This window comes from Molossus molossus, unplaced genomic scaffold (assembly GCF_014108415.1).
Source record: "Molossus molossus isolate mMolMol1 unplaced genomic scaffold, mMolMol1.p scaffold_m16_p_7, whole genome shotgun sequence".
NCBI classification, from domain to species: domain Eukaryota; kingdom Metazoa; phylum Chordata; class Mammalia; order Chiroptera; family Molossidae; genus Molossus; species Molossus molossus.
In genome coordinates, this window is record NW_023425401.1 from 10,574,043 (window position 1) to 10,594,446 (window position 20,404).

The 20,404-nt window shown below is 54.2% G+C and overlaps 1 protein-coding gene across 1 annotated transcript; it reads right to left on the reverse strand.

The window, feature by feature from the left end:
- Positions 1 to 1,805: 1,805 nt before the first annotated feature.
- Positions 1,806 to 12,851, reverse strand: GHRHR (growth hormone releasing hormone receptor). The gene is made up of 13 exons (XM_036247126.1): positions 12,795 to 12,851; positions 12,459 to 12,561; positions 12,231 to 12,338; positions 11,526 to 11,623; positions 10,389 to 10,486; positions 9,546 to 9,678; positions 7,080 to 7,233; positions 6,756 to 6,816; positions 6,161 to 6,230; positions 5,395 to 5,486; positions 4,709 to 4,838; positions 3,589 to 3,630; positions 1,806 to 1,931 (listed from the first exon to the last, which is right to left on the reverse strand). Exons 1-13 carry the CDS (start codon positions 12,849 to 12,851, stop codon positions 1,806 to 1,808), a joined length of 1,272 nt encoding a protein of 423 aa, XP_036103019.1.
- Between the last annotated feature and the right edge of the window lie 7,553 nt (positions 12,852 to 20,404).

The following is a 20,404-nucleotide window of genomic DNA, read 5'->3' on the forward strand; positions in this document are numbered from 1 at the left end:
CCATTTTTAAATTGTGTATGTTCATTTTAAGCATAAGAAACAAGATACAAATTTATGAATATAATATGCTTAATATGCTCTCAAGATGTTTCAAAATGTATCAATTTTTTTTTTTTTTTCAGAAAGCATACAAAAATGTCAGTGGTGATTATCTTCGGGTAACGAGGGTATGGCTGCTGGTTTTTATTTTCTCTTTTCATCTCTTCTCTGTCTCCTAAATGCACTGCAATGAGCATGAACTACTTTCATGATCTGAGACTGAAGGGCGGCATGCTTGGTAGGGTTTGTAGACTGGGGTCGCACCCAGACATCTGTGTGCCCAGGAAGGCGCTGGGCCATTGGGCCACACAGCCAACAGTGTGACTGTGGGTTTCCTATGCTGCCTCTCCTTTCAGTGGAACCATGACTGCAGGGAGGAGGGTGTCCATCCGAGGAGGGATGGCAGGGAGGCTCCCTGGGGCCACGGAAGGGGCTGAGTTTCGGTGCAGATCTGCTTTGGGGAGACCAAGGAAGGGAGGGATTTTGGTCTGACTGCAGTGTCGCTGTCTCCCTGCTCTCTGTCCTGAAATCTCCCTCAGCCCCCATCAGTCCACAAATACGTCCCCAAGGACAGTGCCCAGTCTCATTTTCCCCCCTCCTGCCAAGGAATAGGGTGGGGGAGGGGCTGGGGAGGGGTGGACCGTGACGAGGGGCCGCCTTGGACACACAGTGGAGAGGACAGAAGGGAAAGACTTAGAACTGAGGAAGCTCCACCCTAGAGAAAAATATGCGAGGGGACCTCAGCAGTTTCCAGAAAAATGAACCCAAAAGGCACACAGGCCCAGGGAGAGATGCTCTCTCGCTAGTCATCAGGGAGACGCAAATGAAAACAACTGAGACGGCACTTCACGCCGTCTGACTTGCAGACGTTGAAAAGCCGGCACCGCCAAGTGTTAGCGGAGCCGCTGGCGGGAGCGTGGGCTTCGCAGGCGTCTGCCCCCACTGTCACGGTAAGAAAAGCCACAGCGGATGACCAGGAGCTTCTGCTCACAGGTGCACGAGGGGACCGGATGTGAGTGTTCACCTAGAGGGAGGGGGAGACAGGGCGGCTCACACGGGGGCAGTGGCACCCCGTGGCACCCCGTGGCACCAGACAGCTGTCAAAACAAGGGACACAGGGCACTGGGGCATCTCTACACCCAGCGCGGAGGGAAAGGCGTTAGAAGCCGATGTCGGGCACATAGCTGACAGCCTGCGTGTGTTACGTTAAAAGGACAGACACACAAAACACTCCATATTTCGCCGGAACACACAGGAACGCCAATATTCACAATAAACACATTTGAATGTTTGCCTGTGGGAGGGGAATGGGAGTGGAGTTGTAAACAAGGGAGGATCGATGTGAAAGTAAATTAAACAAGCAGATGCCCGCACAGACAAGCAAATGGGGGTGGTGGCATGAGAACTGAGGAGTGCTGTGCCCCGTGCCCCGGAGGCCGAATGGAGGCTGCGGATCCGTCACCTGTGTGGCCCGGGTCTCCGCTCACAAGGACACCTATTCATCTGCTAGTTTACTGGCTCCTCCGGGCGTTGGCCACGGCCCAGATGCTATGAGGAGGCACATGAGAAGAACAGAGACGGAGGGACCAGGGAAGTCAGAGTTAGACACGCAGGGAACTGGGCGGAAGGGTCAGGGACGGGACAGGGCAGGAGGGCTGGCAGCAGCCTGGGCGAGCGTGCGAAGCGAGGGCTCCCGGAGGCGCTGGTCCTCCAGCACGTGGCGGGCCGGGCTCGGGTGAGGCCTCCAGGGACAGGAGGTAGCCGGCCTAGCACACAGATGTCAGCACCCTCGTCCCTGAGCGGAAGGGCGCCGTCCACTCGGCGTGGGTCCTCCGGGCTGGCAGAAGCTCAGGGTTAAGGCCGCGCCATCTCCGCGAGAGCTCAGTCCTCACCTCCAGAGACAGGGGGAGAATGTCAGAAAGGTCCCGCGGCCACTTCTGTACCCCACCCCAGGGGACCCGAGAGTGCGGGCGGACCCCACGGAGGAGAAACGGAGACGGGCTCCGGGCGGGCGGAGCCGTGGCCGGCCGCGGCTAAGTACTGCCTCTGCGGGTTCCCACTTGCTCCCCCCGGGCAGTCTGGCCTCCATCTCCCAGTGCCGCCTCCGTCCCGGCCCAGACAAAGACATTCGTGGGTGCTGTCTCGAGTTTCTGGCCAGATAACTACCCCGTCCTCCTCGAATAGCTTAGACCACCTGCTCTGGGGTTCAGCCCTGCCCTGGGAGCCCTGCCCGGGGAGCTGCCCTGAGGGGACCCACCTCCCCTGAGGGTCTGCAGTGGAAAGACAGAGAGTAATAGAAAGAAAAGCAGCCAGGGAGGTGCGGCGGGCAATGTCCTATCTCCAGGTCTCCAAGGGGCTGTCAGGAACGCGGGAACGAGAGGCCGTGGCCTGCCTGACAGCTGACCGTGGGCGGTGGTGAGAGACAGAAGGAAGACGGGTTTCTGCTCAACATCAAGGCCAGCTGTCTGGCCACAGAAAGGGCTGTTCATAGGTAGTAAGCTCCCCATCACCAGAAGTATGTAACTATCTGGTCCCCGACACTGCCTCCTGGTACAGAGGCCTTTACAACTCTCTGTGGAATCCCCTTTCCCAGGCCCCGCCTCGGCCAGGGCTGCACCTCGCCTCTCCCGGCACCCCCAGGCCCGTCGGCCACCGCACCCAGACACTGCAGTCCGGAGTCTGGCGTCAGCGGACTGTGAGTGAGGAGCGTCAGCGGAGAGGGAGCCGGTCAGACACGGAGGTGGTGGGTGAGGGGAGAGCAGTGCCCCAGGGCTGGGGGGCAGGCACCTGCACCCTGGTCTCCAGCAGAACGCAGAGCCCACAGCAAACCCATGGCCACTAGAGGGAGCCCGTGGCCCTGCCTGTGCCCACAGCACCAGGCCTGGCTTCTGGGGCACTGAGTTAACCTCTCCCGCCTCTCCCCACAAAGCAAGTCGGTCCGAAGGTAAAAATGCAAGGTGTCTCCCGGGGGGGATGTTTTAACTGGATCTTCTTTGCCATCTCTCCATATGTCTACATGTGCACTGACACCATCATTCCGTCTGTTCTGGGCACGGCCACCTCTGTCTGGGCTGTGCTTTGTGTCTCTTCCAGGCGTGCGCTCTCTGTGTCCCCGGCTCTGCTCTCCCTCGTCCTCCCTGTGTCTACATCCAACTCTTTTCCTAGGTCCCTGTAAGTCTACCTCTGACTGTCTTAGTGCCTCTGTCTTTCTTCTGGTTCTCTTCTGGAGCTGGCTTATTCCGTCTCCCACTCTCCCTTTGTTCAGTCTTAGAAACACAGAGCCCACCCCTGGGTCCCTCTTCTGGTCCTAAAAGGCCTCCTCTGCCCCCTGCTGAGTGGAGAGTAAACTTGGCCCCGTCCAGAGGAGGGATGGGTAAAAGATGTTTATAGGAAGCATTCAGGTTCAGAAGTTTAGGACAGACTCCTACGAAGAATCACAGGAGTCAAGGTTTGGCCTGAGCTGGGATTGGCAGGGTCTGAGCTGGAGATGGAACCTCTGGACAGGGGAGGAAAGGCCAGTGCGTTAGGAGAGCTTGGCGAGCCACGTACCTCTTGGTTGAGGAAGCAATACAGGACGGCAACCATGAAGCCCTGTGGGGCGAGGAGAAGGACCATCAGAACACTTTGTCCTGGCCGCAAGGACAGGTGGTCTCTCTACAACCTTTCCACCTGCCTGTCCCCCAGGCTGCGGCGTGAGCCAGGTCTTTGAGAAAAGGGAAGGTAGCTGCATCTGCACTACGGGCCAGGCCACTGCCTCAGGTAATCATTGTTGCAAGCCTCCCAAGTCTGTCATGTTGGTCTTATTTCTTTGATTTTCTTTATCTGTGCATCCCCAGTATTGAGCATAGAGCTTGGCATCTGACAGGTGCTCAATAAGTGTTGAATAGATTGGATGAGTGGATGGATAGGTGGGTTGGTAGAGAGATGGGTATAGATTGATGGATGGATGGTTGGATGGATGGATGGATGGATGGATGGATGGATGGATGGATGGTTGGATGGATGGATGGGTGGGTGGATGGATGGATGGTTGGATAGATGGGTGGGTGGGTGGGTGGGTGGGTGGGTGGATGGATGGATGGATGGATGGATGGATAGGTGGGTGGGTGGGTGGGTGGATGGATGGATGGATGGATGGATGGATGGATGAATGGATAGGTGGGTGGATGGATGGTTGGATAGATGGGTGGGTGGGTGGATGGATGGATGGATGGATGGATGGATGGATGGATGGATAGGTGGGTGGGTGGGTGGATGGATGGATGGATGGATAGGTGGGTGGGTAGATGGATGGATGGATGGATGGATGGATGGATGGATGGATGGATGGATGGATAGGTGGGTGGGTGGGTGGGTGGATGGATGGATGGATGGATGGATAGGTGGGTGGGTGGGTGGGTGGGTGGGTGGATGGATGGATGGATGGATGGATGGATGGATAGGTAGATGGATGGATAGGTAGATGGGTGGGCAGATAGGTACATGGGTAGTTGAATGAATAGGAAGATGGACAGATGGAAAAGGGACAAATAACTGACTAAATAGATGAGACTGTAAGGAAGACTAGCCAGTTCAGCAGCCCTCACCCACCGGGAAGTCAGTCGAGCCTGGGCAGCAGCATCTTCCTTCTGCAGAGGACTCAAAGGGGAGGTGCCTACAGAGGCCTCACCTGAAAGGAGCCCAGCCCCAGCTCCAGGGGGAGGCGGACGCCCAGGCCAGCACTGTCAGGTAGGAAGTTGAAGATGATGTAGTGAATGCCAAACAGCGGGATGAGGAGAAGGGTTGACTTAGAGAGACGCCTGCAGGAAAGGAGAAGCCTCAGGTCCCCAAGGCTAGACTTCCAAACATCTACCTGCCCCCTGTCTACTCTGACTTCCCACCAGCTCTGCATAGGAACTCCGCACCCTGGAGAACTCCATCCTCCCCTCATGCACTTTGGGCTCCCTTACTCTGGACCCTTGGGTCCTACTATTCCTTGTGCCAAATCCTCTTGTCTCAATTTATTCCAGTCAAAGTCTATGTATCTTTCAAAGTGCAGTTCAAAGGCCACTTCCTCCAGGAAGTCTTCCCTGACCATCCCCATCCCCACTCCCCATCTAGAAATGGTCTCCTTCAGCAGACTCTTAGAAATCGACCCCAGGATCCATTAGCCTATTTGGCCTGGCAACTGACTGTGTGGAGCGTCTGCCCTTCCCACCCTGTGATCTGGAAGGCACGGACCAGATCTGTTCTGTCTCTGGGAACGTGGGAGGAGCCTGAGCCAGGACCATGGATGCCTGACTGTGATAAAGCAGAACCACACTGACTCCTGCTCCAGCCATGTCCCAGAATCCCCCATACGTGCGTGCACATTACCAGTACTGAGACTGGGCATGGAGGCTGCCCTGAGCTGGCTCCAGTTTCCTCAGCAGGATGCGAATAATATTGAGAAAAAGCCCAAAGTTCACCTGGAAACAGAGGTGCAGGAAGGTAGACGGCAAGGGTCAGGGGATGGCCCCGTGGCCTGGGGTGAGGCCTCTTCGGGAACTAGAAGCCTCAAGTCCTTGAGACACAGGCTGTGCAGGGGGATGGATGTACAGATCACTGTTCTAGAACTTGTAGCCTGGAGACCGGGAAGTCCCACCTGCCCAGTTGAGAGGGCAGGGGTTCAGGGTCACCCACCCCTTCCATTCTGTGAGCCAGGGTGAGAGGTCAGGCCTTGCCATGCTGCATTCAGCACCTCCCAGGGGTTTCTCTGGCACAGTGCCCTCTGGCACAATGCCCTGGCCTTCATTTTGCACGGTGGCTGAACTGGGGAAATGGGCACATTCACAAGGCCATGCGAGCCGGTCCAGACCACCCTGCTTCCTCGTGGGAGCGGGCGGTGGGTTTCTGCAGCGGCCTCGGCCCTTGCCACCCAACCTCTCCCTGCGGCCGTAGATGAGCTACAACCAGAGCTCCAGATTCATCAACTCTGAGCCTGAAGGGGCCTGAGCGCTGATCGAGACCACCCCCTGGTTTTACCAGTGGGATTGAGGTCCAGAGAGGGCCTCACAGCCTGTTTCCTACTGTGTATGGCCCCTTGGAGGGCCCAGGGTGGTTAGCTGAATTAAACAAGAGGACACTGGCCCCAGGGACAGACCGCAACAGAGAGGACGATGGGCCCTTTGATGATCCACCAGTAGGGGGAGCTGTCGTTCAGGTCCCAGCACCTAGGGAGAGGACAGACCAGGAATGAGGCTGGAGCCCTTTTTGTGGTAACCCCGTGCACCTCCTCCCACCCGCTACCCACGGCCTCCTGACTCCCGGCTCTGGCACTAGAGCCTCCCAGCCGCCCCCCACCTTCCCTGGAACCTATCCTGTCTCTCAGAGAGTTGGGCCCCTTTTAGAGAAGCACCCCAACCCATGCTGGGCTCACCCATTCTCTCCATCTAGGTGGATAAACTTCTGAAAAATCAATCCATTTGCTGATTTCTTGCTGGTGCCAACACCTTCCTTGTTCCAAGAGGCCCCATTTACACCCACCTCTCCCCCCGCCTCGCCCTGAGCCCCGAAGTCCTAAGAATCTGAGGCCCGGCCACCCAGGCTCCTGTCCTCCTGTGCTACCCACAGAAGGCTTCCCCATCTGCCCCGCTCCCAGCCTGGGAGTCCCTGAAGGCGGCCGGGCTCCTCCTCTCCCCAGCTTGGAGAACAGCCATGTCGCCTCAGAGTCCAGCCCACGCCCCAAGGGGACTCACGCAACATCCTCGAAGGCCAGCTTGCAGCCCACCCACGTGCCAGTGAAGAGCAGAGGAAGCCCTGTGGGGCACAGAGGGGACACGAGGAGGGGTCGACGTCCCGTTTGGAGATCTGCCCCATCTCGCACCACCATGCCCACCGCACCGGGCACCGTGAGGGCGGGACCAGGCGAGAGCCCGGAGACCTTCTCCAGCTCTTGCTGTAGGGTTACTGACGGCTTCCCCTCTCTGGGCTTCGGGTCGTCTCACTGAGCTTAGGGGTCCTTTGTGTGAACTCCTGGGCGTTCCCTCCACCTCACCCAAGGTGCAGCCCTCAGGACTCACCCCAGCCAGTGAGAACCAGCCACCAGAAGGCCCTCCTGGTGCTGGGCGACGGGGAGGCCAAGAGGCAGGTCAGATAGGCAGCTTCTGCCAGCAGCCAGCTGAAGTTGGTCATGGTGGCGAAGTGGGAGGCGGCCACGGAGACCTTGCACAGAGCCTGCGGGCCGGGTGGGTGCTCCTGAGCCGGGACCCACCGCAGCCCCTCGGTCTCCCTCCCCCACCCAGGCCCCTCCACCTCGCTGCCCCAGGGACACAGTAATACAGCGTGGTGGTTAAGAGCACAGATGTGGGATCTGATGGCCCGGGTTCAAATTGACCATTTATTCGCTGGGTCACCTCCCACACCTTAGCTTTGCATCTGCTAAAGGAAAACTTCTGGGACCGATGTCACGGCCTCCCCATGAGGACTAAACGGAAACTGTGTGATGGTCACTTTCACCCCATCTTCCCTGAGCTGTGGTCGGGAGCACCGGCCCCCACGCCGCGTCCCTTCCTGCGGGGCTCACTCCTCTGCCAGGTGAGGAGCGCCGCCTGGAGCGCAGGGCCCAGTCCCCCCACTATGCGGCCGATGCCATTGCCAATTGTCCCTCATCTACAAATGGGGCTAAAATGGAAATACAGGTAGGGAAGAAAAGGTGATAATACATGCGAAGCATTTAGTATAATACCCAGCACATAGGTGCTCAATATGCATTATTATTATTATTATTTTTTTTTTTTTATCCTCACCCGAGGATATTTTTCCATTTTTTGTACAGATAGAATGGGCGGGAGAGAGAGGAAGGGAGAGAGAGAGAGAAACATCGACGTGAAGGGACACATCGAGTGGCTGCCACCCGCACGACCAACCAGGGCCGGGGACAAACCGCAACCGAAGTACGTGCCCTTAGCGGGAACCGAACCCGGGTCTCTCTGGACCGCAGGCCGACGCTCTAACCGCTGAGCCAAACTGGCCAGGGCTGCATTATTATTATTATTATTATTTCGTTTATTAATTAATTCATTGATTGGTTTGCTCATTCTCTTTTCTGTTCATTTCCAGCACAGTCTACAGGTGCCTTCCGAGGGCTGGGCCTTCACACTCTGCCCACTTCCTTTTATTTCCAGTCTCCCCTAATTCTCCCATCTCCCCTCCGCCGGGATGACTCCCCTGTTTCTTGGACATGCCCCAGGTTCTCCTGCATGTGAGTTCCTGCACCTGGTCCTTCCAGCTACCGTGTCCCCCTTCCCCGTCTGCCTGCCGCTGTCGCCCTCCCAGCTCCAAGCCGTCTGCTCCCCAAAGCCCTCTCTTGTTCTCCCCAGCTCTCCCCACATCTGGTGCCTTCTGGGTCCTGGGGGTAGGAAGTGACTATCCCAGCCTCTCGCGCACCCCGCCCAGCCGAGGACAGACAGACCAAGCTGGGGGGAGGGGGGCAGGGACTCTGGCCAGGGGGACATGGATGGGAGCTGCCGATACGGGGTGAGAGTGGGAGATGGGAGACCTGGAGAGGCACACGGTCCAGTAAACGGCACGAGGCTTTCAGACCTGGGTGGGAAGGTGGGGAGATTCCTTGTTCTAGAATTGGAGCCCAAGTCAGCCAGCAGGACTGGGCCAGCGCAGGCAGACCTATCTAGGTCTCGGAGGGGGCCTCCTGTCCTCCCACCCCAGCGCCCCCGTCCAGGGTTGTTACAGTGGAGATGCCCCCCAGTGCCCCCGTCCAGGGTTGTTACAGGGGAGATGCCCCCCCTGCGCCCCTGTCCAGGGTTGTTACAGTGGAGATGCTCTCCCCACCCCAGCGCCCCCGTCCAGGGTTGTTACAGTGGAGATGCCCCCCCAGTGCCCCCGTCCAGGGTTGTTACAGTGGAGATGCCCCCCCAGTGCCCCCGTCCAGGGTTGTTACAGTGGAGATGCCCCCCAGTGCTCCCGTCCAGGGTTGTTACAGTGGAGATGCCCCCCCAGGGCCCCGTCCAGGGTTGTTACAGTGGAGATGCCCCCCCTGCGCCCCTGTCCAGGGTTGTTACAGTGGAGATGCCCCCCCAGGGCCCTGTCCAGGGTTGTTACAGTGGAGATGCCCCCCCAGGGCCCCGTCCAGGGTTGTTACAGTGGAGATGCCCCCCCTGCGCCCCTGTCCAGGGTTGTTACAGTGGAGATGCCCCCCAGTGCCCCCGTCCAGGGTTGTTACAGTGGAGATGCTCCCCCCACCCCAGCGCCCCCGTCCAGGGTTGTTACAGTGGAGATGCCCCCCCAGTGCCCCCGTCCAGGGTTGTTACAGTGGAGATGCCCCCCCTGCGCCCCTGTCCAGGGTTGTTACAGTGGAGATGCCCCCCCTGCGCCCCCGTCCAGGGTTGTTACAGTAGAGATGCCCCCCTCACCCCTGAGCCCCTGTCCAGGGTTGTTACAGTGGAGATGCACCCCCTGCGTCCCGTCCAGGGTTGTTACAGTGGAGATGCCCCCCACCCCCACCCCAGGGCCCCGTCCAGGGTTGTTACAGTGGAGACGCTGCAGTGGTCCGTGTTCTCGCTGTGGAAGAGGGCGGTGTCCTTCAGGAACACGGCTCCGGCCTTGAGGATAAAGGTGGCGAACAGCTGGGTGTGGACGTAGTTCCGGGGGCAGTGGAGCCTCCTGCAGGGGGAGGGAGGGGTGAAGAACAGAGGGGGAGGTGGCAGGCGGCAGGTGCGGGAGGCTAGGCGGGGTGGGGGACGGGTGGTGTGAGTTCAATTGACTTGGATTGGCTTAAATTGGGTTGGGCTGACCTTGAGCGTTAGCCTTGCCAGACAGCTGACTACACCTTGTGAAGGCGAGGGGACAGACAACTCCAGTCCCTGCCTTCAGGGAGCTCATAATCTGGGACAGAGGCAGAAACGGCAGGATATTGCCCAGGGGAGCCCCCTGGGTGGTCATGGAGATGAGACTCATCCCCTTGGACAGAAAGCCGCACAGACCAGGTCGTGGGCTCAGACCCTGCAGCCTGGTGGTGGGGAAGGAGCTTTAAAGGCCAACGGTCAAAGGGTTGAAGCGGCCGAGAAGGGCTGCACGGAAGAGGCAGAAAGGTTCTGAGCAGAGGACGGGAGCTGGGCTCGGAACCTGTTCAGCTGTAACTGTCGAGAAGGAAGGAGGCAGCATTGCAAGTAAACGGCGTGAGCCCCTCCTGAGCAGGTGGGGAGCTGGCGGTGAGTCCCGGGAGGGTCTAGCCATGGGGAAGGGAGGGGAAGCTAGAAACAGCCATGGCCGAGATCTGGGGCCTGCTGAATAGCCAGGCACGGAACCAGGCCTGGTGCTGTGGACAACGGGAGGCAGCAACGGTTCTGGAGCAGGTGACGCAGGTGGCGGACCTGAGAGCAACCAGGATGCCGATGGCCACCACGAGAGCCACGATGGACACGCTGTGGCCCAGGGTGTAGATGACCTTCACCGTGGAGAAGTAAGATTTCTGGGGAGAGTGGAGATGGAGAAAGTCAGGAACTGTGCCTTCGGGGGAAGGGACACTTGACAATGTAGCAGGTGAAGCTCTCGGTTCTCCCCGGAAACTCCCCGCCTGGAGCCAGGGGTGTCCCGGGGACCACCGCAAGCTCCCTCTGGAAACTGAAGAGTTTGTTTTTAACCTGTCCTCTGCTTGACCCTCTGCTGGTGGCAGGGGCGGGGACAGGGAGGCTGCGCTCTCAGGACTGCCCTGCAGAAACTCCACGTCCCTGGAGAACGATGGACGCCCGGGAGGAAATTGGGCTTGTTTATTGACATCCAGTTTGCCTGTCGGCTTGGGAACACAATGTCCTCGAATAAAGGGGACAGCCAGCGACAGCCACAGGGAGAAGCTCGTTCTCTGACCGAGTGTTTGGGTCAGGTCGGACTCCAGCTCGGACCCCAGAGACAGGGGTGCAGGCAGAGGATGGGGGCACGGCTCAGCTGTCCTCGGGGAGGCAGTCAAGGCCTCTCTGACTCTGTCTCGTCACCTGAGAAAGGGTCAGACTCAGGCTTTACCCTTCGAGTAAGGGGCGCGGGAGGGCCTCGGAAAAGCCCCGCTGGTGTGGAGGCGTGGGGGTTGCCGGCTACAGTGAGGGCCCTGTAGCCACTGCTGGGCCCGGGCTCCCCTCTCGCCCACACCTTAGTCAAGCGGCTCCACGGCCTGAGGACTAGAAGGGAAGGGGCTGGCCCAGGACGCGAGGAGACTTTGTTTCCCTAAAACCACCCAGGATGCCCTGCCCTGGAGGCCTGGCACAGGGAGGGTATGCCAGGAGATGGTGGCCAGCGCATCTCCAACGCTGCGCCCTGCGTCCCTGCCCCCCTAGCCATGTGGCCCACCTGCCACCTTTGAGCAGATTAGCAAAGACCCCTCTTCCAGACACTGCCACCCTCTGGAATTCTGTTGGAACTGCAGTTCCAACCTGCGGCTACAGTGGGCATGGTGCCCCCACAGCCATGCTGGGCCCCTCACAGACATCCGCGGCGGCCTTTCCTGCAAGGCCTCTTACCTCCTCCCCCAGCAGCTCCAGGGGCACCGGGCAGGCCACGGGATACGGCGGGAAGGGCTCCGACCAGCCTGTCACGGTGCAATCCCGGTTCACGGCCCCTGGGGGGGGGGGGGGCAGAGACCTGGTCACAACTTTCCCCTCTCCCTGGGGGATGGGGGAGCCCTGGCCTCGGGGTGACCCTGGCAGATCCCCTCCAGGCAGCAGAGAGGGGGCCTTCTCTCCGGAGCCCTGGTTCCAGGTCCTGCCTGGGATGGTTCTGGGCCTTCCTCTCTGGCCTCAGAGTCAACATCTGGTAAACAGAGAGAACCGTTCCCTTGAGGGGCTGAGGAGTGAGCTGGCCCTCCCTGCTCCTGGACGGACTGTCCACCCCAGACGCCCAGCCCAGGGACTTGAGCCAGAGTAGTGGGGGCCCTCCCCCCACCCATTAGCAGCTGGTGCCCACTGCACCCACAGCCAGCCCTCCCGATAACATCTTGAGAAGGATGGCAGCGCCAGGCCCTGGGTCCAGCACGCTCCTGCTCTGCTCACGAATCCTCACCCCCAGCGAGGTCACAGGTCAGGAAGCTGAGGTTTGGGAGGTCACACCGAAAGAGAGGAAGGTGCTTAAATCCAGGCCTGCCCACCTCGCACCAGGGATGTGTCTGCCATATCCTGGCTCCTCCAGAGGAAACCCCTCCCCGCCCAGCACCGCGCCCAGGACCTCACCTGGCTCCGCGCTGAAGTGGGAGAAGAAATCGGGGCAGGGCAGCGTCACCCACTCGCCGGAGCCTGCCGCCGGCCAGCACAGCAGCCCGTCCCAGGTCGAGGGGCAGCCTAGACAGAGGGGTGGGAGCAGTGTGGGTTCAGCCCAGGGGACAGCCCTGTCCGCATCCTGAGAGGTGAGGCTGGGGAGCTAGAGGGGCTGAGAAGCCACCCCCACCCGAAGCCCCGTACCCAGGCTGGCGTTGGACAGCCCCTCGGCTGCTTGCAGACAGGCGCTCTCGTCCTCTCTCAGCCGGGGGAGGACGTCGCACTCTGGGTGCACGTGGCCCAGCGCCTGCAGGCAGAGAGCGGGAGGCGCCAAGCCGTTGGGTGGCCTTCCAGGAAGGGAAGGAGGTGGCTGTCAGGAGTTCTCCGAGCCACGGTGCCGCCCGCTTGGTGGGGAGAGACTCCTGCACTGGGGAAGGGCAATGGGGACCCCACTGGGCTCTGGAGGGACACCCCGATACCCCTGTGGCTCCTAGACCTGGAGCCCAGCCAGAGGCAGGAAGGTCCGAGCTGGCTACTCACGATTGGTAGGGGGCTCAGGGAGCAGAGGACGCGAGCACCCCACGCCCGGCTGTCCATGGCGGGAGCTCAGCGGGGCTCCCTCAGGCAGCTCACTGAGCCTGGCCTGTCCCTCCCCTCCCCAGGTGGCTGATTGCATAGGCAGAAGCCAACAAAGGGGACAGAACCAGCTGAATATTCACAGGACTGCAGGACACTGTGCCCAGCTCTGCCCCGGCCCTGGTGTGGGACTGCATGTCCCCAGCTGGTAGGGCTGAGCCCTCCCACCCCCTTCCACGCTGTCTGTAAGTCAGCTTGTGTATCTGTCCTGGAAGCAAGGGCCCAGGGAGGTGGCGACTACAGGACACTTCCTGCCCCAGAAGGTCAATATTCTTTACCACTCTGCTGGTCCACACTGGAGAGAGCCCTCTGTCCCCGCCCCAAATGAAGGAGACACAGAGAAGCCAGAGACAGGGGCTTGGTTGGTGATCCCAGCCTCATCTCAGGGCTGGAGGGTGGGCTCAGGGCTGTGGGGACCCGGCAGGGGTACGGTGGGTAGGGTGTCAGTGGGGTACAGAGAGGAGAATGAGGGGTGATCACGCACCTGCATGGGCCCAGAAGGTGTCATATCGGCAGGGCCTCGTTTCTGTCCCAGGCAAGGATGCCGCCTGGACGACGAGGTGACGCCTGCAGGTACCAAACCTCTGGACTCCACCGGGGCGGAGGGTGCTGGTCAGTCTTTCCAGAAGTCCTTGTGGCATTGGGGAGAAGTGAGGCTGGGCGAGGGCTCCACTGCCACCCATGCACTAGCCAAGCTGAGTGGGGCAGACCGTCCTCAGCAGCAGAAGCAAGAGAACTGAAGTGATTTTTCACATTTGTCGCCCGGTCGTTTTTATTATACTTTCAGACCGTAAAATGTGGAAGCCCAACTGGCCACGCTAAAGACAGTGTCTAAATGGCCCTGGGTCCTGCACAGCATTCTGGGATTTGCAAGCACATTTTAATGGCCCAGTGCTTGGGAGGTCCTGACAGTGGTGTCCCCAGAGCTCACTGGGCTGGACGCGGGTGACACCAGACGTGTTTACAGCAGACTCGAATGATGAATGATGAAGGCCCCCGCCCCCACCACATCTGGGCCGAGGAGTCGTTTTGCATCAGCAGGGTCTTACGTTTCCATCTGTCTGCATCAGCAACAAGGTGGTGAAGAAAAGTCTGTTGAAAAGAAAACACGAGCCACCCCAAGCCCAGGACGCCGACCCTGCACCAGTGTTCACATGTGCTTCCCAAGAACACACTGCCACCAGGGTGCACACACAGCTCCTGATGCGAGGGGGACTCGCAGGCTGGGACAGCAGAGCCCCAGGCGGTGACTCAGAGGGAAAGCTAGAACCTCTGTCCTTCAGCTACGAAGAGGCAAAAGCCCAAGGACAAATGTTACCATTAATCACAGTTGATAATTAGTGTCTGTGTCATTAGCATTAATGATGGTTAATCATTGATATTGATACTTAATAATAATTATTATTATCTGAATTAGTTGTCCTTAACAGGAAACAATCTATCCCCCAGGGAACATTTGGCAATGACTAGAGACAGTTTTCATGATCACAGCCAGGGGTCGAGGTCAAGGGTAAGGAGGAGGGAGAGGTGGGAAGGTGATATTGATGGGTGATGGGTAAGGACCAGGGATGCTGGATGCCCTGAACCACAGAACAAATTATCCAGTTCACAGGGTCCATAGGACTAAGGTTGAGAAACTGATCTAAGTGCTCATGTTCCCCAAGGGTTCCGCCAGGCCGTGTCTCTTCTGAACAGGCCAAAGAGGCTCACTGAATTCCCATCTGTCACTATTTCTACTCAGGCTTCAAATCCTGCGCCAGCACTTGCTGGCTATGTGACTTCGGAAAGTTGTTTAACCCGAGACTCAGTTTCCCCAGCTGATAAATGGGGATGAAACCTTACTTCAGGGAGAGACTACTGTACGGGGCCTCGCCCACAGTGGACATTTGTTAACGGTAGCACGTAAAAAGGAGACTCTCAGTAAATAAGGTTAGAACAATCGAGTCTTTTATGGAAAAAATAAGGTTAGATTTCTAGCTCATATTTACGAAATTCCAGAAGCTTTAAAGCCCTAATCAGCCCTGGCCGGTGTGGCTCAGCAGTCAGAGCGTCGGCCTGCGGTCCCAAGAGACCCGGGTTCGGTTCCCGCTAAGGGCACGTACCTCAGTTGCAGTTTGTCCCCAGCCCTGGTTGGGTCAGGTGGGTGGCAGCCACTTGATGTGTCCCTTTCACGTCGATGTTTCTCTCTCTTTCTTCCTCTCTGTCCCTCCCGCTCTATCTGAAAAAAGAATAGAAAAATGTCCTCCGGTGAGGATAAAAGAATAAATAAATAAAATAAATAGATAAATAAAGCTCTAATCATAAAACAACAAAATACAATTGTTTTCCAAATTTGTTTTTATGGCCTTAGAAGAAAGGAGACTTTCTAAATAAAAAATTAAAAACTATACATAAAAGATTAATAAATTTGACCACATCAACAATTTTTAAAATGCATGTTCAAGAGAGGACAAATAGGCACACTACAAGCAAGCTACAGACTGATAGAATATTTGCAACCAATAATGGCAAATAAAGAGTTATCAAAAAATATTTTTAAACTATCTACAAATCAATAATAAAGAGAAAAATAATCCAACAGAAAAGTGAGTGAAGGATATGAATAGCAACTCAGAAAATATGTAACACATAAGACCAATAAACAGAAAGAGATGCTCAACATCACTAATACTAAAAAAATAATAATAATAATTAAAATGACGACTTCCCTTTTTCACTAATCACATCGCCTAAAATTTTAACATCTGATAATACGATATTTGGAAAATAATGTGGGGAAATGATACTTTTATCCTGTGCAGATGGGAGTGAACATGGGTACGCCCACTTTGAAAAGCAATTTGATATGATCTGTTCAATCTACCTTTGAATATACCCTACAGGCCAGAAGTTCCATAGCTGGATATTTGCCCCAGAGGGCAGTATTTTTTATAAAATGTCGTAAAAACCAGAAAACAACACAAATGTCCAACAGCAATAGAATAGCTAAGTACAATGTGATACACTCACAAATGACATCCTACAGGGCATTGAAAGGATACGTTAAATCTATTTATATCCACATGGAGAGAGTTTAAAATAACATATGTGAGGAACTTCTGCTTCCAGCCAAGACAGAACAACAGGGACGGGTTTATCCTCCTTCTGCCTCAAAAACAACAAATCCAAACAGAAGATTGCGTTTTACCACGTGAAGGGAAAGAGCACCCACGATCATCTCAATCGATGCAGACAAAGCATTTGACAGCCTCTAACACCCTTTCAAGATAAGAACACTCAATATATTAAGAATAGAGTGAGCTTCCCTAAGATGAGGAACAAAGAAGGAGGTCTGGTCTCTCCACTTCTATTCAACCCAGTACTAGAAGTTCTAGCCAGAATAATTGGGCAAGAAAAAGAAATAAAAGGTACTCAGCCCTGGCCAGTTTGGCTCAGCCGTTAGAGCATTGGCTTATGAACCAAAGGGTTGAAGGTCCCCAGTCAAGGGCATGTACCTGGGGTGCAGGTTTGATCCCCAGCCCCAGTCAGGGTCGTGCAGGAGGCAACCAATCGATGCATCTCTCTCACATTGATGTTTCTCTCTCTCTCCCTACCTCCCTTCCACTCTATCTATTTTTTTTTTTTTTTTTTTTTTTATCCTCACCCGAGGACATTTTTCCATTTTTTGTTCAGATAGAGTGGGAGGGAGAGAAAGGAACAGAGAGAGAGAGAGAAACATCGACGTGAAAGGACACATCGAGTGGCTGCCACCCGCACGACCGACCAGGGCCGGGGACAAACTGCAACCGAGGTACACGCCCTTAGCAGGAACCGAACCCAGGTCTCTCAGGACCGCAGGCCGACGCTCTAACCGCTGAGCCAAACCGGCCAGGGCCCACTCTATCTTTTAAAAAAATCAATGGAAAAATAAGCCCAGGTAAGGATTAAAAGAAAAAGATACCCAAATTGGAAAAAATAAATAAAAGTATCTCTGTTCACAGATGACATGATCTTACATGTAAAAAAGTCTAAAGAACGTATATACACACAATTATTAGGCTTAATAAACAAATTCAACAAAGTTACAGGATACAAAATCAACATGCAAAAATCAGTTGCTATTCTATACACTAACAACAATCTGAAAAGGAAATTAAGAAAACCATTCCATTTGCAAGAGCATCAAAAAGAATAATGTACTTTGGAGTAAATTTAACCAAGGAGGTGAGAAAGGCTTTTACATAAAAACTACATAACATTACTGAAAGAAATTAAAGGTTTAAAAAGAAAAAGATCTAAAGGAAGGGAAAGATACCTCGTGTTCAGGAATTGAAAGACAATATTGTTAAATTAACAGTACTTCCCAGACTGATATAGAGATTCAATGTGCGATCCTTATAAAAATCTAAATAGCATTTTTTTTTCAGATTTAGAAAAACCCATACTAAAATTCATATGGAATTTCAAGGGACTCTGAGAAGTCAAAACAATCTTGAAAAAAAGAAACACATTTAGAAGCCTCACGCTTCCTAATTTCAAAACTTACTAGAAAGCTACAGCAATCAAAGCAGTGTGCTACTGGCAGAAATATAGAGATAAAACCCAGTGGAATAGAATAGAGAACCAAAAAGAAACCCTTACATATATATGGCCAATCGATTTTTTTTGACAAGGCTACCAGGACTATTCAATGGGTAAAAGTACAATGTTTTCAACAAACAGTGCTGGAAAAACTAAGTACCACATGCAAAAATGAAGTTGGATCCTTCCTTACCTTATACCATATACAAAATTAACTCGAAATGAATGAAGACCTAAATTAAAGAGTTAAGACTAAAATTCTTAGTGGAAAACACAGGGGAAAATCCTCATTACCTTGGATTTCACAGTGGTTTTTTAAATCTAGTACTCAAAATCCTGGAAACACGAGGAAAGGAGAGAGGTTGGATGCCACTAAAATGAAAAACTTTTGTGCAGCCAAGGACACTATCAAGAAAGTGAAAAGAGAACTCATGGAATAAGGAAAATATGTGCACATCATATATCTGATAAAGAATTAATATTCAGAACACGTGAAGAACACTTACAATTCAACCACCACCCCATTCAAAAATGGGCAGGACTTGAACGGACGTTTCTCCCAAAATGATATACACATGGAAAAAGTTCCACATCCTTAGTCACTTGGGAAATGCAAGTCAAAACCTCTATGAACTATAACTTCACACCTACCAGGACGTCTATCTTTTTTTAACGGAAAATAAGTGTTGATGAGGATGTGGAGAAATTGGGATCTTCACGCAAGCTGGTGGGAATGTAAAATGGTTTGGCAGTTTCCCAAAAGGTTAAACGAAGAATTACCATATGACTTAGCAATTTCACCCCCAGGTGTACATCCAAAAGTATCGAAAGCAGGAACAGAACAATGCTTGTCCTCATAGCAATGTAATTCACGATAGCCAAAGAGTGGAAGCCACCCAAGTGTCCATCAACAGATGAATGATAAACAAAATGTGATATATACCTACAATAGAATATTACTCAGCCATAAAAAGGAATAAAGTTGTGACACATGCTATAACATGGATGAACCTTGAACATATTATGTGAAGTAAAATAAGCCAGACACAGAAAAACAAAGATTGTATGATTCCACTTATATGAGGTATTTAGAGTAATCAAAGTCATTGACACAGAAAGTAGACTAGAGGTTACCAAGGTGTGGGGCAGAGGGGGATGGGGAGTTATGACTCAATAGGTACAGAGTTTCTGGTTTGGGAAATGGAAAGTTCTGGAAATACAGTCGATAGTGACGATGGATGCCCAACACTGTGAATGTACTTGTCACTGAATCATACACCTAAAATGCTTTAAATTGTAAATTTTGTTATGTACTTTACCGCAGTTTTTAAGGGAAAAAATAATTGATTACTCAAAGAAAAACTACAATAAATACATCATGGGGTTTATGGCATATATAAGACGTGAAAGATGAGCAGATAGGGTTGGCGGGGGAGAGTGGGCGCGTATGGTGGTAGTGTTTATTCTACGTGAAACAGTATATTACGGTTTGAAGGCAGATGGTGATAAAAGTGAAAGATATATGTTGAAAATTCTTGACCTCCCACATCAAAAAAATAAAACAAAGAGATACGGTTCATTAGAATGCTGGAGATAAAATGAATCCTATGAAAACTGACTAATCAAAAAGAAAAGGAATAAAGATGAAGAGTAGTTAGGGCAAACTATATAAAAAAAAAAAGAGAGAGAAAACTGCAGAGGTAAACCCAGCAATATTAATTTAAAAATTAAATGTAAATGAACTCATCACCCCAATTACAGAAGTTGTCAGACTGAAAGAAACCTTAAGACCCAACTATATGCTACCTCGTTTTCAGAAAAAGAAACAGTACTACACTTGCATAATTTGAAAAATTTTAGAGCTCCTAGTCGCCAGTGTTTAGTTTGCCCCTTCCACGGGGCGGGTCTCGGAGACACGGGTTGACTCTGTCTGTCCCACAGCAGGTGGGCCCCTTCAGCGCTGGGATGGACAGATTCTCAGAGCGCCGCCCACAGCGGGATGCCCAGGGCAGGGGGCCACAGAGGTTTCTCCATCCTGCCTAGGGTCGGTGCCCCCTGGTGGTCACGCTGAGCAAGTGCAGCCCCTTCCTGATGCACTGCTAGGACAGCAGCCGGGCTCAGGGTGGTTCCTGGCTTGCCCATTGCTGGATCTGGGGTCTTGCAGCTGGTGATGGGCCTTGGGGGGCACCTATTTCTAGATACTTGGCCAGATTCCCCGTGCTGGGCTGAGCTGGAGGCAGAGGATACTCAGGCCAAGGTCAGAGTGAGCCCCTTACCCTGCTCCCCAGCTCTGTCCTACAGACAGAAACCCCCATCCTCAGCCCTCTGAGGAGGCACCCTACTTAGCTGGGGCTCTGCAGGGGCACTGGCTGTCTGGAGTCATCAGCCACTATCACACGGGCCCTGTGACCCAGCTCTGCATGGGGTCACGGTCAGAGTTCAATCTTCGGGGTTGAAGCTCAGACCAGGGTTGAAGCTCAAGCTCAGGGCTAAGTCTGGGGCTGGCTCAGTCTCTGGCTAGGGTCAGGATCAGGAGGAGAACCTGCTGAGAGTCCTTGGGATGCCACTAATAAGGATGTTATGATCCCTGGGCCTCTGGATGTCAAAGCAGGCTCTGCCTTAAGGTTTCCAGGTGGATCTCACAGTCACAAAGTGACTTTCCTGCAGAGCACCTGCTAGTTGGGGCAGGGCGGGCAGGGCGGGAGGGCAGGGCCTGGCAGGCTGTGCTGGGGAGGAGGGCTGGCCTTCTGCCAGGCAACGTGAGAACAATGTGACACTTTGTTTTCCTCTAACCGAAGAAGGTGCTTTGATTTATGCATGGATAACTCATCTCTCATAAACTTTAAACTTCGCCAGACTTTGCCCTCCTTCTCCTGGAGCAAACTTTCTCCAGCCAGGCTTGGTGAGAGGGGTCCCCATGAGGGAGACGGACTCAGCTGCCCTGGCATGCACCC

Excerpts from the sequence above, each read along its gene's own strand:
- GHRHR (XM_036247126.1), bottom strand. The coding sequence starts at position 12,851 with ATGGACAGCCGGGCGTGGGGTGCTCGCGTCCTCTGCTCCCTGAGCCCC. Across the intron at positions 10,487-11,525 it reads TGGAGCTGCTGGGGGAGGAG|AAATCTTACTTCTCCACGGT; the intron begins GTAAGAGGCCTT and ends CACTCTCCCCAG. Across the intron at positions 4,839-5,394 it reads CATGCCCAGTCTCAGTACTG|GCGTCTCTCTAAGTCAACCC; the intron begins GTAATGTGCACG and ends CCTTTCCTGCAG.